General features: G+C 41.1%; 2 protein-coding genes across 3 annotated transcripts in view; both read left to right on the forward strand.

Annotated features, from left to right (window-relative positions):
* The window catches only part of kmt2ba (lysine (K)-specific methyltransferase 2Ba), a 30,415-nt gene extending 22,600 nt beyond the window's left edge, over positions 1-7,815 (forward strand). For both annotated transcript variants that reach the window (XM_028596971.1, XM_028596972.1), the window contains exons 26-36: positions 121-281; positions 545-706; positions 887-3,269; positions 3,878-4,000; positions 4,304-4,422; positions 4,682-4,807; positions 4,981-5,233; positions 5,383-5,496; positions 5,640-5,723; positions 5,828-5,957; positions 6,425-7,815. In XM_028596971.1, coding sequence (XP_028452772.1) covers positions 121-281; positions 545-706; positions 887-3,269; positions 3,878-4,000; positions 4,304-4,422; positions 4,682-4,807; positions 4,981-5,233; positions 5,383-5,496; positions 5,640-5,723; positions 5,828-5,957; positions 6,425-6,700 — 3,931 coding nt within the window. In that variant the 3' untranslated portion in view covers positions 6,701-7,815. The remainder of the gene's footprint in view (positions 1-120; positions 282-544; positions 707-886; positions 3,270-3,877; positions 4,001-4,303; positions 4,423-4,681; positions 4,808-4,980; positions 5,234-5,382; positions 5,497-5,639; positions 5,724-5,827; positions 5,958-6,424) is intronic.
* Positions 7,816-9,173: 1,358 nt separating this feature from the next.
* Positions 9,174-12,869, forward strand: LOC114567748 (trypsin). The gene is made up of 5 exons (XM_028596856.1): positions 9,174-9,213; positions 9,419-9,572; positions 10,536-10,789; positions 11,840-11,976; positions 12,567-12,869. Exons 1-5 carry the CDS (start codon positions 9,174-9,176, stop codon positions 12,714-12,716), a joined length of 735 nt encoding a protein of 244 aa, XP_028452657.1. The 3' UTR covers positions 12,717-12,869.
* The last annotated feature ends 1,284 nt before the right edge of the window (positions 12,870-14,153 follow it).

Below are 14,153 nucleotides of genomic sequence, written 5' to 3' on the forward strand. Positions count from 1 at the left end.
CTTTGGTGCTGACTTTAGCATCGTTATTGTTCTCATAATGCGTTTAAATGACTGCAGTTTGGGTATTATTACTTTTTTGTTTATTGATGTGAACGCATTCTTCTTCCCTTCCTTCTCCAGATGTTCTCGGTTGTACTGGAGTACCGTGGACCCCCGCAGACGCTGCAAGTACACCTGTAAGGTGACAGAAGTGAGCACACCTCTGCCTGGTGAGGAACAAGATCCGAGGTGGGACCAAGAAGAGAATCGCACCATAGTCCACAGCCCCAACCACCACAGAGGTCAGCAGGAACTTTTCTAGTTATTTTTATGAACACCTGGCTGACTGTTGTTCACTTCAGCCGACATTTGCAGAATTTTTTTTATACAGAGCTGACGTTAAAAGTAGTAGGCTAAATCCTCCATTAAAACTAATCCAACGTCTTTTGGTTCCCCTGAAATGATTCTTTTTGCAACATAAATTGTAGAAGTTGAGTACTTCCGTATCCATATTCTATGACACTTGCACTGTGGTTGTATTTGTTTATCTTTTCTTCTTTGCCAGATATGGAATCCCCGGATCGTTTAAGTTCTTCATCCAGCCCAATAAAGTCCACTACTCCATCACCCAACTCTAAATGCCACAACACACCTGGGTCCAAAAGTCCTGGTTACACACAGACCAGGAAACCAGCAGGAGGATCTTCTCGACCTCTTCCATCTCCAGGTAATAAGATTAAGATGTTGGCATTTGTTTTTATTATATTTAGACTTTTTTTAGCATTGCTACGACATTTTCTCTGCATTTTGAGTGTTAAATATGTCACATCTTACCATATTCTTAAAGTAGATCTCATAAATTAGCATTGTTGCCTCTTCTTTACTCTTTGTTATCTGATGCTCTCAGGGTCCGCTCTTCCCAAATCACATCATATCCTGACATTGAGGGACCTGGAGGACACCCGTAGGCCTCGCAGGCTCTCATCAAGAAGCCGCTGCAGTTCCTCGCCAACAGACAGCGACCCATCAGTACCGATGACCCTCCGCTCAGGTGGCACTGTCCACTCCCGATGTGCCCTGTTCAGCTCGCCTCCGAGGTCATCAAACTTAGGAGCAGCCTCACCTCCTCTGTCACGACAAAACTCAGCATCCCCAGTCTGGAGCTCCCCGCCTCGATCTAACTCAAGCTTTTCTGCAGGGCTGTTAACTCGGCAAGGAGCAATCACTCACTCCCCCAGAGGGAGGCAAAACTTTAAAATCACCACTCCAGTTTCCGCAGAGGTTCCCCAAGACTTCCTGGCATCGTCTGAGGCAGAAGATGCAGCAGTGGCCACAACCAACGGGATCTCACTAGCCCCTGATAACCTGGAAGAGGAGGTAGCCCACCTGATGGCCCAGGAGCTGCCATACACTGTGTTTGACACTGACACAGAGGTAGCAGTGGCCTCCATGCTGAATGCTAAGCTTGAGTTTGACGAGGCTCTGCTCACCGAGAACGTGGCACTTCACTGTGGAGCACAAGGCGGGAGAGGAGAGGTGGAAGGCGTAGTGCAAGATGTGGAAATGCAAGTAGATAATCGGGAGAATGAATCCGAAGATGAAGACTCGAGCCATTACTTTAAATTTTCACGCACAGTGGTGTGCGACGCAGCTAGCAGCTCAGACGCCTCAGGTCAGCTCACTTCAACACAGTCGATCTCCCAGTTAGACGGAGCGGACGGCGGGTCAGAGAGCGATGAAAGCGAGGCGGTCGATAATGAAGCTCGAGACCCAGAACGACAAGATGGAGAAAGCGAGATTCACGCTAACCATAACACACCTACTAAACAGCTGACGGTCGCTCTAAAGAGGCTGGAGTCAATCTACACTGTGTCAACATCAACAGCTGAGCCAGTGTTTCAGGAAAATTCTCCACCATCTGATGTCCTCGAAGCAGGTTATGCTAACGATGATATGTCAGTTCAGGTGGAAAAAGTCTTGATGGGCTCTGAAACACCAACATCTGAAAATAAGGTGTTTTTAGATTCCTCTACAGGTCACTTTTTTTCTGCTGAAGACGGCACTGTGATGTACCCAAATAATGTTGAAGTTGGCAAAGATGAGAGTAGCTCATCGGCCGACTCCATTGAAGGATTTAAAGATGATTTGAATGACCCTGACTACTCTCCCGAGCGTTCCCAGGGTCCAGAGCGTAAAACCAAAAAATCTCCCACACCGCTGATGAAAGCCGACATTGTGAAGACAAAACGTCCAGCGTTGAACTTCAAACGCTTCCCGCACAAACCGTGTACTCCGCAGCAGCGCAAACTCAAATTGATGTTGCCCCCTCGACCTACACCAACGCAGACTATAAATAATGCGTCCGCTTCCCTTGCTGCTGCCACTGTTTGTGCAGTTCCGCGGACAGTCACCTCCCCTATTGTGATCAATGGTTTAAACGTACCTATTCAGCCTGGTGCCTCACAGAGCAGAACCATTGCCATTCGCTTGGACAACTCAAGGACAGAAAGTCAGCAGCAAGTTGTGATTCAGAATCCAGATGCAGCCACTAGCTCACCGCCACCACCGGCTCCTGCCCCTCAGGTCCTTCTGGTAAACCGACAGGGTCAAATTCTGATCAAAGACCCGAGATCAAACACTTATCAGTCACTCAGTACAAACTCTCCTGCCTACAATAAAATAAGCCAAATTGCTAAGATTCTCCACAGTGGTAATGCCTTGCAGCGCTCGGTCCCTCGTGTTATAATAAAACCTCGTTCCAGCCTCTCTGCCGCAAACGTCCTCTCTGCCGGTAACCACACAACAACATCCGAGAGAAAAATCATTGTCCGAGTAGTGCCTGTGAAAAGCACTGCGACCCCAGCTCCCGCAAATCCCACGACTCCCACAACCCCTGTCAGCGTGCAGAGAGTTCCTGAAGCAAGTTTCTCCAACATCGAGGAAAGCACAGCCCAGGCTATTATTGACCGAGCCATGGCCACCCACCGTGACACGCCAAAGACAAAACCCATCATCCTCGGTAAAACTCAACGACCAAAGGCAAAACATCGAAGACCATCTCAGTTCCAGGACGCAGAGGTCTCAGATCAGACACCAGCTGAACATTTAGAGTCCCCCAGTGGTTTCCTCAGTGAACCAAATGTCAACCTGCAACCAACACCTGCTTCATCACGTCACCAGGTGAGGGTCAAGAGAGTGTCATCGGTGTTGGAACGGCCCTCCAGGAAGAAATCCAAGATGGACTTCTTTAGGGATCCGTCAAGTGATCTGGATGAAGTTAATGAAGCCAGGTATTTCAAGATTTAATTCTTCTTTAGTTTTTTTTCACAGGAGAGTACCCAAAACTACCAAATTACAGTGTGCCTGTTACAAAAAACAACTTTTGTGCTGCAATGGTCATTTAGGTTACTACCTAGTACACTATTATTAGGGCAGCAGATATTGGCTATTGTCATAATTTTTTAGTTTGAAAAATAATTAACTACATTTGATATTTTAAATTTGCTGCATGATGTTACTTTTATCTTTCAATATTTTACACATAATTTTAAAGGTGCAATATGTAATACTGACAGCTGGTGTTTAAAATAGTTACTGCACTACAGACTCTTAAGTTCACGGAGGTTGCCAGGCTGAGACCGCAGCATCCACAACAATGTTGCTAGACGCTTGTCTCACATAGCCAGACATCACTTCACAGCACAGCGGAGTAGCTAACGTTAAATGCTGGCTATATGTCATGAAAGCCTCTGCTCACGCGGAGCTCTGTACCCAACTGACAGACGCACTTTTTCGACTTAGAATTACGGTAGGAACCGCTTAAAATGCAACAACCTCTCAGAGGTCTCAGAAATCAGTGTATTAAGTCACCAAAATATTTCTGGTTTTCTTCCAACAGACCAGGTGGTGTGAGAATGAAGGCTCCAACAATGAAGGATATCCTTGATATGGACCAGGAGAATATGTTGCACGAGCCCGAGGCGTCAAAGATTACTGCTCCACCGCCTCCGACACCCTCCAGGTTAGTTCATCCTTAAAGTACACTCATTTTGGTAAGTGGCCGGTTAAGTGGTAGAAATCCAACAAAACTTAGTTTAAAAGGAGAAAACGTTGTATTAACAACTATTTAAGTACATTTTAAAGCAACATTATGTATCAAATAGTTTATTTCCCCTAACAAGTAGTATTTCTTGCCAAAACGGGCCTTTTGTGGAGAGGAGTTCTCTGAACATGTCCACATAATTATTAATGTGTGTTAATTGCTTTTTACTCAGATGTGTTCTAACACTAACATGTATTGTTAATACTCATCCTTTCTGCTCAGGCATCCTCGTGTTGGGAGTCCCCCCACAGGCAAACAAACAGACAGTCACACTCAGGGTAAAACACACATGTGGGTCAGTGCTCGCCATGGAGACCTCTCTGAATGGGGCCCTTATTCAGGTTTGTAATAAAACCTTATGCGTCTATTTATTAATTTGTTTATTCATTTGGATCATCATTAGTTGTTACCAGTGCAACAGCTACTTATCCCGGCATCCACAGGGAAAAAAGTTTGAACTATTTCATGTAATTCATTTTTTGAACCCTTTGTACTGCGACAATTATTCACAATCTAATTATATAGTTATTTAAAAACTTTCTTTCCAGGAAATCTTAAAATGTAACACTTTCTTGCAATTGCGACTCCTATAATCTACAGGTTTTAGCTCAGAAGAAGATGCACCTGCACCCAAACACAAAAAGAGGACATACATGAACCAGCCCCACCTGCGTTTTGAAATCACCAGCGATGATGGCTTCAGTGTAAAGGCTAACAGCATAGAGGGTAAGAGCTACTTGCTTAGTAGAGTGCTAAACCTATAGCTGCAGTTGTATTGGAGACTCTTTGGACTCAGTTATTAGGGAACAGAACGGTTGAGAAGAGCAACAAAAAGAAGACAATTGTCAGCCTGGGAGCAGCTTTGCTCTCATACCTTCCTGATCTCTTTCCTCCCTCAGTCGCCTGGCGTGCGGTGATTGACGGCGTCCTCGAAGCTCGAGCAGGCTTCCACCTGAAGCAGCTGCCTCTGGGCGGGATGAGCGGGCCACGGGTGCTCGGCGTCGTCCACGATGCCGTCATCTTCCTGCTGGAGCAGCTGCAGGGTGCCGCAAACTGCAAACGCCACCGCTTCCGCTTCCACCGCTGTGATAACATCGAGGAAGAGCTTCCCCTAAATCCAAGCGGCTGTGCTCGTACTGAAGTCTACACGCGGTACAGACAGTTACTTTTTGTCATAACTGCTTTTATTTTTAAAAGGTTTTAAGTGTTAATACAGTGCATTTATGTTGTTTGTCTGATGTAAATACTCCTCAAATTAATTTTTTTTTCTCTTTTTTTTTTTTTTTTTTTTTTATAATAAGGAAAGTGACTTTTGATATGTTCAACTTCCTGGCATCACAGCACAGAGAGCTCCCTGATATGCTAGTAGGCCCCATTGATGAAGAGGAGGATGATTTCCCACTGAAATCTTCCAGGTTAGTGGATTACATTTTTGCCACTTTGTTGATCCTAACATTAAACTTTAACCCACTGCACTCCACAATGCACAGGAATTTAAAGTTGCTAAAAGATGCCATGTCCATGTGGACACCACGTTTTCTGTGTCTCACTCTGACAGGAGAGCCACCAGCAGTGAGCTTCCCATGGCAATGAGATTCAGACACCTGGAAAAAATCTCCAAGGAAGCAGTAGGAGTTTACAGGTAATGGCAAAATAAAAAGACAAAAAAAGGCATGGGATTTTACTAATGTCTAAAGTAATAATTGTATGATCAAATGTATTTTAACGGTGACCTGTTCCTCTTAGATCTGAAATTCATGGTCGTGGACTTTTCTGCAAAAGAAACATTGAGGCTGGCGAGATGGTGATTGAGTACGCCGGCACCGTCATTCGCGCTGTCCTGACAGATAAGCGGGAGAAATATTATGACAGCAAGGTTAGTAAACATAATACACACCACTGTATTTAGAAATCATCATCATCATCATCATCATCATCATCATCATCATCATCATCATCGTAATGAGTCAGAGTTTCTGCCTCCGTTATTTTGCGTGTTCCTTCCTGTTGAATGCTCTTAATGTGAAGCCGCAGCAAGGGTGTAGGTCAGAAATTTGAATCTAGTGCAGGAATGAAAAAATACGTTAAAGATAGGTAATTATGGAATGGCTATTACAGAAAAAATGCCAACTATTAATATATTTTATTTTATATATATTTATATATATTTTTATTTATTAATTAATATATTAAAATTAAGTATCAAAGGGTATTTTATTTAATTAAAATGTTAAACAATTATAACTTTAATCTGTTAATAATAATAATAATAATAATAATAATAATAATAATAATAATGACGTTGAAAGAATGATGTTTTGTTTTTTAATCTGCCTCCGCCAGGGCATCGGTTGCTACATGTTCCGCATCGACGACTTCGATGTTGTGGACGCAACGATGCAGGGCAACGCGGCTCGTTTCATCAACCACTCGTGCGAGCCAAACTGCTACTCTCGGGTCATCAATGTGGACGGCGGCAAGCACATCGTCATCTTCGCCCTGAGGAAGATCTACCGCGGCGAAGAACTGACCTATGACTACAAGTTCCCCATTGAGGACGAGAACAGCAAGCTGCGCTGCAACTGCGGTGCGAGACGCTGCCGCCGCTTCCTGAACTAGTACAACACACGCACCACGTACCTATTGGCCATCTTGTTTAATGCACTTGAATACAGGAGACAGACTTTGACTGACTGATAAAGGCACCTGTTGTGACTTAGCCATAAGAGTGAGGTCACCTGTACACACCTGTATCTACTGAAAGTCTTTGTTTTGTTGGAAGCTTAATTTATAGACTGATGGAGGACGGCATGTGTTTGCTCATTTCTGTTCTCTAAACTGCTGTGAACAGTCACACAAACCAGATTAGAGCCATATGTCAAAGCTTGGGATGAATACTATTTATGTGATTTCAGACTGCTGGATTATTGGTCTGTTAGGAAGTGTAGTTTAATTAAGGAAACCGCACAATTTTTTGGGATTTGTGTACTGTTTTACCATCTCATACAACACATTCTTTGAGTTTTACATTGTTGAACTTGACAGAAGCCTCTGCTGGAACTGGAGCTAGACAAGAGACGGGAGGCAATTATTACCAGCAACAAACTGAAATAACCTGATTGCAGCTATAACTGTTTAAAGAGGGATCTATTATTATGCTGGGGACAGTGTTTTTGTAAATACAAGGTCACAGAGAAGGATGAGGAGAATTTATTCAGCACCTTACTTTGACACAACCTTCTCTGGCAGCACTGGTGTCGCAGCAGACGGGACAAATTTTACTTTGGAGCTAAATAAACAAATTTGACTCAAGGCACCTTGTGTGTACATTGTAGTGCAGCTACATTTTAATCTTATCTGGATACCACAAGTCTTGTGAGCAGGGACTCCAATATTTTAGGTGCTGGTGACAAAGTAGTTTTAATAAAGTCACCCAAACCTTTTTCCCCCTCCTCATTCAGTCAGCTGAAATTTCCTGTTTTTATTTGTGACGGCAGAGATGCTGTGATCTAAATGATTTTATCCCGACATTATAGTCTGTTCTTTATTTGTTAATTTGTGCTGTTTGTGTAATTAAGGTCTATGAGGGAGAGTTTCCTTGGTGCAGGGTTCAAATAGTGATCTTGCTCTGCACAGTCCCTTATACATCTTTTTTTTTTGTATTTTTGTATATTTGAACAATAAATGTATATTCAACAAGCTGATGCAAATAAATGTTTGAGCGTTTAACTTTCTATTTGTAAGTGATGGCTCACTAATGGAACTGAAGCTATTGCTAAGTAAGAGTTCATCTAAGTTAATTTTTTTTTTTTTTTTTTTTTGCCGCTGTTTTGAACCCTCTTCCTCCTATTTTTTTTTTTCTCTCATAGGTGTACTACCTCAAAGGTGTTCTGAAGCAAGACTTAATTTAATTACATAACACATTTGGTGAAAAGCAGCTTCCTCATTTCCTTAATGTTCAATATTTCTTCTTGATAGTACGAAAACAAAAAAAATATAAAACTATAGAACAATGACTTGCTATTATGCCTGCAATTATTTTTGAAACCATAGGTGGCCACCTTTTTTTTGTATTTCTTTTTTTTTTTTTTTTTGTGCTAATTCTCATGTGTCTGCAGCCACACCCAGCTAATGGATGTAGATAGGAGACTAGAGTTGAAGGCTGAATGCTGTGGAAGTATGTTTTGTTTTTCAGAATTAATGATTGACACGCAAAGCTTTGTTACTTTATTAGCTCACTATGGATCGTTGCCTGTACATAGTTGTATAAAGAATTTCTAAACCTGTTAAATATTTTTTTACCTACAATTTTTTTTTTTTTTTATGTTCAATAAAGATTTGAAATGTTCACATTTTCCCTTCCCCTCGCCAATATTTTTACCAAGATTAAAATACTATTAAGATATCACTTGTGATTCTTAAGTGAACATATAAATATCCACTATACATTTTAATGTGTAAAATGTGTGATATTGTTTGCTAGTTATTTTTCCTGCAGCAATGATCTTGTGGTCCCTGTTTGGGAAACCATGAATGTACATAGTACTCTATCTCTACTGCTCTTTCTTACGTTACCTTTTTTTCCATTATCACTGCTGCAGTTTTCAAATTTATCTTTCTTATCAGGTTTTCTATGGAGAAACCTATATGTTCCTGCAGCTCACTGCGTAGTTGAGACCCGCAACACCTGCAAACTGCTATCGCACAGATCAAGAGTTAAAGTAAGCTACTGTATTTCTGGACAAATATTCACACTGTTAGAAATGTGACATCTATTTTTATCACACATCACCATCTAAAACTGGACTTATCCTCTACTGAATATGATGTTGATAAAACAAAAAAGTTCAATTAAGCTCAATAAATAAGATCAATGTTCAATCCGAGGTCCCCTTAGGTGGCCTGGGAGCTTCATCCCTTAGTTTTTGACATCACTCAAGGTCTTGTTGCCTTCAGCCATATGGCTCTTTCCCAGAACAGAGTTTTGCGTTTAACTTCCTGACCTTCAGACATTTGGGAACGTAAAGGGCAGGACAGGTGTATATAAAGAGTTAGAGGGTGAACTTTCTCTTATATTCTGAGGCAAGTCACCATGAAGGCCCTGATATTCCTGGCTTTGCTTGGAGCAGCGTGTAAGAGGCTAACCAAATTATATTTTAATCTCCTCTTTTAAAAAATAACTTTTAAATATACTCTTATGTACTGTTTCAGGACTGTAAAGTCATTTTAACTGCTGCAAACCTTTATGTAGTTTATGTATTTTTTCATTCATGGCCAGGTTTAAGTATTTCTAAGTTGTAATTCATACGGTATGTCATACCTCACATGCTGTTTCAGTTGCTGCAGCTGAGGATGATAAGATTGTCGGCGGGTATGAGTGTCCCGGACACTCTGTTCCCTACCAGGTGTCTCTGAACGCTGGATACCACTTCTGCGGTGGATCCCTCATCTCCAGCCAGTGGGTGGTGTCTGCTGCTCACTGCTACAAGTCGTAAGTACAGGAAGTCACAATTCTATTGCATTACAATCAACTGAGTTGTTGACTTAAATGCAAATGAAATGTCCTAATATTAAAGAAAGGGTCAATAGTCATGTGCCAGAACCAGGGCTTTATTGGTCTTCTGCCCTCTGTAGGTGCACAGCCATGCTTATGGTTGTCCATTGTGTCCAATGATGACAATCTACTTAATTTATGAGATTTTTGATGACTGTATAGGCCAATTCTGGAAACACAGCTGTGGTTGCAGACGGAGCATATCTAGACTGGGTTAAGTGTTGATAGGACAGCCTTCCTAGCATGCCTTTTTGCCCGCTTCATCTCACAGCCATGCATCAAGCTAAACCCACTTCCAGTAAAAGTTAAAAACAGAAGTTTGCCTTTTAAGTTTTTTACTGTACGCAATTGTAAAACTGTGAAGAAGATAAGACACCAAATGGAATTTAAAATGGGTTAGTCCAGTATCAAGGACAATATAGACTAACTTTTAATTACCTCCTTGTCCCTCATACAGGAAGAAACAACATATCACCAGTGAAATATCAGCATTTAGTCCACATATTAACAGTAGTTAATTTAGTAAAAATATATATACACATAGACACGTAGTCCACAAGAGTAAAAATAAAAGAGTAAAGTACGTAGCCCAACTGCAATTAACAGTTAATTGTTATTTTAGCAACACATTAGCCTTAGCTGTAAGCCAATACTAACTGCATTAATAAAAATAAATTAACAAATTGCAATGGAATTTCAACGGAATCCAACTAGTGTGAGCAGACCCCCCCCCCCCCACACACACACACACATACACATACAGTATGATGGCAAATGTAATCTCCCTTTATGCTTTGTAATGACACCACTGAATCAGGTCACTTAAATATAATACGGTATGCAGAAATAATTTTTAAGAAAACGGACTTTAAACTGTCTTAACTTTCATACTCCCACCAGTCGTATCCAGGTCCGTCTTGGCGAGCACAACATTGCTGTGAATGAGGGCACCGAGCAGTGGATTGATGGTGAAAAGATGATCAAGCACCCACAGTACAACAGCTACAACCTGGACAACGACATCATGCTGATCAAACTGAGCCGCCCCGCCACCCTCAACAGCAACGTCCAGACCGTGGCCCTGCCCTCTCGCTGCCCCGAGGCCGACGAGAACTGCCTGGTGTCTGGTTGGGGCAACACTTCCGCCAACGGAAGTAAGTCATGTCTGGAAGCTGAGAGAGAAAGGAGGGGAGAGAACAGAGGTGTAGTTTGACTCATGCAGCATGGCGTTAAAACTCAAAGAACTGATCAACAGCAGCAACCCTGCACAGCCTAACCGTGTCACTGTGTGGATAACCACCAAACTAAAGAAGGCGGATAGTTTGCCATCAGACATAAGCTGGGTACAAGTGCAGCACAAAAAGCATGATGATAGTATACAACATAGTATGTGCTTAAAGGGTCAATCCACCAGTTTTACAAGTAAGTTTTGTGTACTCCTCAATATCTTTAATCTGTAATATCTTTCAACATTTTAAAAACAGTTGTGTAATGTCTTTTGTGACTCTAATGAGTTTTCCAAAGTATGAAAAAGTAACCCTGACAATGTCATCAGAGTTATTGGGCTTGCGGTTGAGACTTGATATTTTTTAATAGAATGCCTTCATTACTGGAGGTGTTGGGTGTGACAGAAGTGGTTATTTAGGAGGCAGCGGGGAGGTTTTGTTTTTTCCAAGTTCCCCAACTTTATGGAAGTTCAGTACTGAAAAGCTGGAGTACCCATTAATGCATACATATCACACACTTTGTGTTAACTGAGGCCCAGGATACTGCATGTTTTGCAATTATGCACTGTGACATGCAGCTCTAGGTCTCATCATTTAGGGCTCCAACAAACTAAAGCTGCAACCAATTATTTTATTTACTGTTTAGTGTCAATATTTTTTGTTTAATCAAGTAATTGTTCAGTCCATAAAATGCAATAACATGACATATTTATACCACTTCTTTAGTTTGACCAGTGGTTCCAAACCCTAACGTGTTCAGTTTACAATTAAATAAAACAGGAAATCAGCTAATCTTAAAGGATTAATTAGCAAAATAGGAAGCAATTAATTTCCCATTGACAAATCAATTTATCGACTCATCACTGCATTAATCTTATTATCCTTAACACCACATTTTTTCCCCTGTTATACAGAATAAATGTAGTATTTACATAATGGTTAGGTACAGTAACTAAGACTTGCCTTCCCGCTCCACAGACAACTTTCCTGACAGGCTGCAGTGTCTGCGGCAGCCCATCATCGATGACAGGATCTGCAGGAACGCCTACCCCCACCTCTTCACTGAGAACATGGTTTGCTCCGGATTCATGCACGGCGGTGCCAGCAGCTGCCAAGTGAGTTGGACTAAACCACATTGAACACACAGGGAGTTAGGTGGTGCATGAGTGTGCATCTCTTCCAGCAGTACAAAGAGTCTGTCACTCGGTGCCGTGCTGAGCACACACAACTACATTATAGCACTTATTTTTCACTACAATGAATGTTGCATATATCTACTCTAAAATCCTATAATTAGAAATAGAAATACATTTTCAGTGTACCCACTTTTTTATATTGCCACTGCCACTGCTGTGTCTGTCTGATGGACTGCAGGAAGATGATGAAACAGTATTGCAAGAGATACATACAGATAACCCTCTGAACATGTTTCCTCTTCTAGTTTTTTTAATGGCATGTGATTTTAATGAAGCTGTCAACATAGTGCTTTTATCATAACACATTGGGGATATTAGTATATCTTTTTCACACTTTTCTGGCCACACCCAAAGCTGAAACAGGTTTGGATCTTTCAACCAGAGAGCGACTGTTAACCTATTGTTACAGTTACAGTGCACCCTATGACGACAGAACGTACCATGTTTTTACTATTACCACTTACAGTGACATTTATACCTATATCTTTTTTGGTCTGCCTGTGTTGCAGGGAGACTCTGGTGGTCCTCTGGTGTGTAATGGTCAGCTGCAAGGAGTGGTGTCCTGGGGTTATGACTGCGCCATGCAAGGACACCCCAGCGTCTACGCCCGTGTGTGCCGTTACAACAGCTGGATCAGCACCACCATGCGCAACAACTAAACACACAGTCACCCGTCCACATGCAAGTTGACATTACAACACCATACTCAGTGTTCATACCTTTGTTTAGAACACCCAATGTATTATTGTTTCATCCAAATACATCTCATGTATAATATCAATCTCAATGTTGAGGCAAAATATTCAGAAGAATTGGACAAATGAATAAAAAATTAACATTATCATCCACTGAATTTGTTTTGTTTGTCTACATTGAGTTTCACTGTTGTTGTCAACCATATTAACATGCTCTTGCTTGGTATCACTGTATTATCTGTGTGCATTCTGTGCTGTCACAAGGTCTCTGCTGTTTTGGAATTTCTAATGAGTTTAAATTAAAAACCAACCTTAAACGTTTGCAAAATATCCATGTATAATATTTAATTTGTACTTATTGTACTATAGACACGTGCATCCCTATGAAATGCTTTTTGTCCTCAGTTACTGTGGGCACTAGAGTGATATGGGACACAACCAAACTTGAGTAAATAAGCAGTAAGCATACCTGCACTTCACTTCTGATTCTTTGCATGCATTCCTCAGATGGCGCTTTGTAAACTTCACTATTTCTTATTTGCTGAGGCAACCCTTAACATACAAAGGAAAAGACCGAGAGAGCAGAGGGGACAGCCAAGCAGCCATATCAAAGAGGGAAGCATGTACATTGGTCATAAAAATGATTTAGGGATGGCATGACAATAAATATCTAACTTAACTATGTAAATATAAGCATTACAGTACAGGTAAATCAATGTTGATTCTCATATTAACAATTTTTTTTAACTAGCCCATATACTTCAACAGCATAATAGAGTTCCTGAAATTCAGTTATGGCTTTTGGTTTTGGTGTGCCACCCCAAGATATTTAGTAGCCCCATCTGGCCACTCCTATGAAATATTTCTGGGGGCGTCACCGCTATGAGGTCTTTGACATGCAAAAGCTTGAGAACCACTGAAATAGTGCAAATATCAATTTAATTATTATTGACACAAAGGAAATGCTGAAAAAGATTTCATTTCACTTAGCTATGGCTGTAACTAATGAATATTCTCAGTGTTAATTAATAATCAATTATTTGTTTGAAAGACTGTTAAATCTATAAAATGAAGGAAAAGACAATTCTGAGCAACAGTTAAAACACCCCCACAGGGATCCAGTTTAATATATTGTTAAGCTCTGAAGCGGAACAAAGTCATGTTCAAGTTCATGTACGCTACTGTCTCTCTGCCGGAGCATGTGAAGGCTTGCTAGCTTTCCGTGAAGTTATGCCTGAGAGGCACAAACTGGGGCCTCAGTAAGGTCAAAACTCCAGCAACACATGTTGCTTATAAAACAACTTATACACAAACGTCATTCAATGTATTTATTATTTAGTTTGAATTAAAAATGTAATAATTACTTAATTTAATTATCATACTTAGAAAGTGTACAATAAC

The sequence above is a fragment of the Perca flavescens genome, chromosome 14 (assembly GCF_004354835.1).
Source record: "Perca flavescens isolate YP-PL-M2 chromosome 14, PFLA_1.0, whole genome shotgun sequence".
NCBI classification, from domain to species: Eukaryota; Metazoa; Chordata; class Actinopteri; order Perciformes; family Percidae; genus Perca; species Perca flavescens.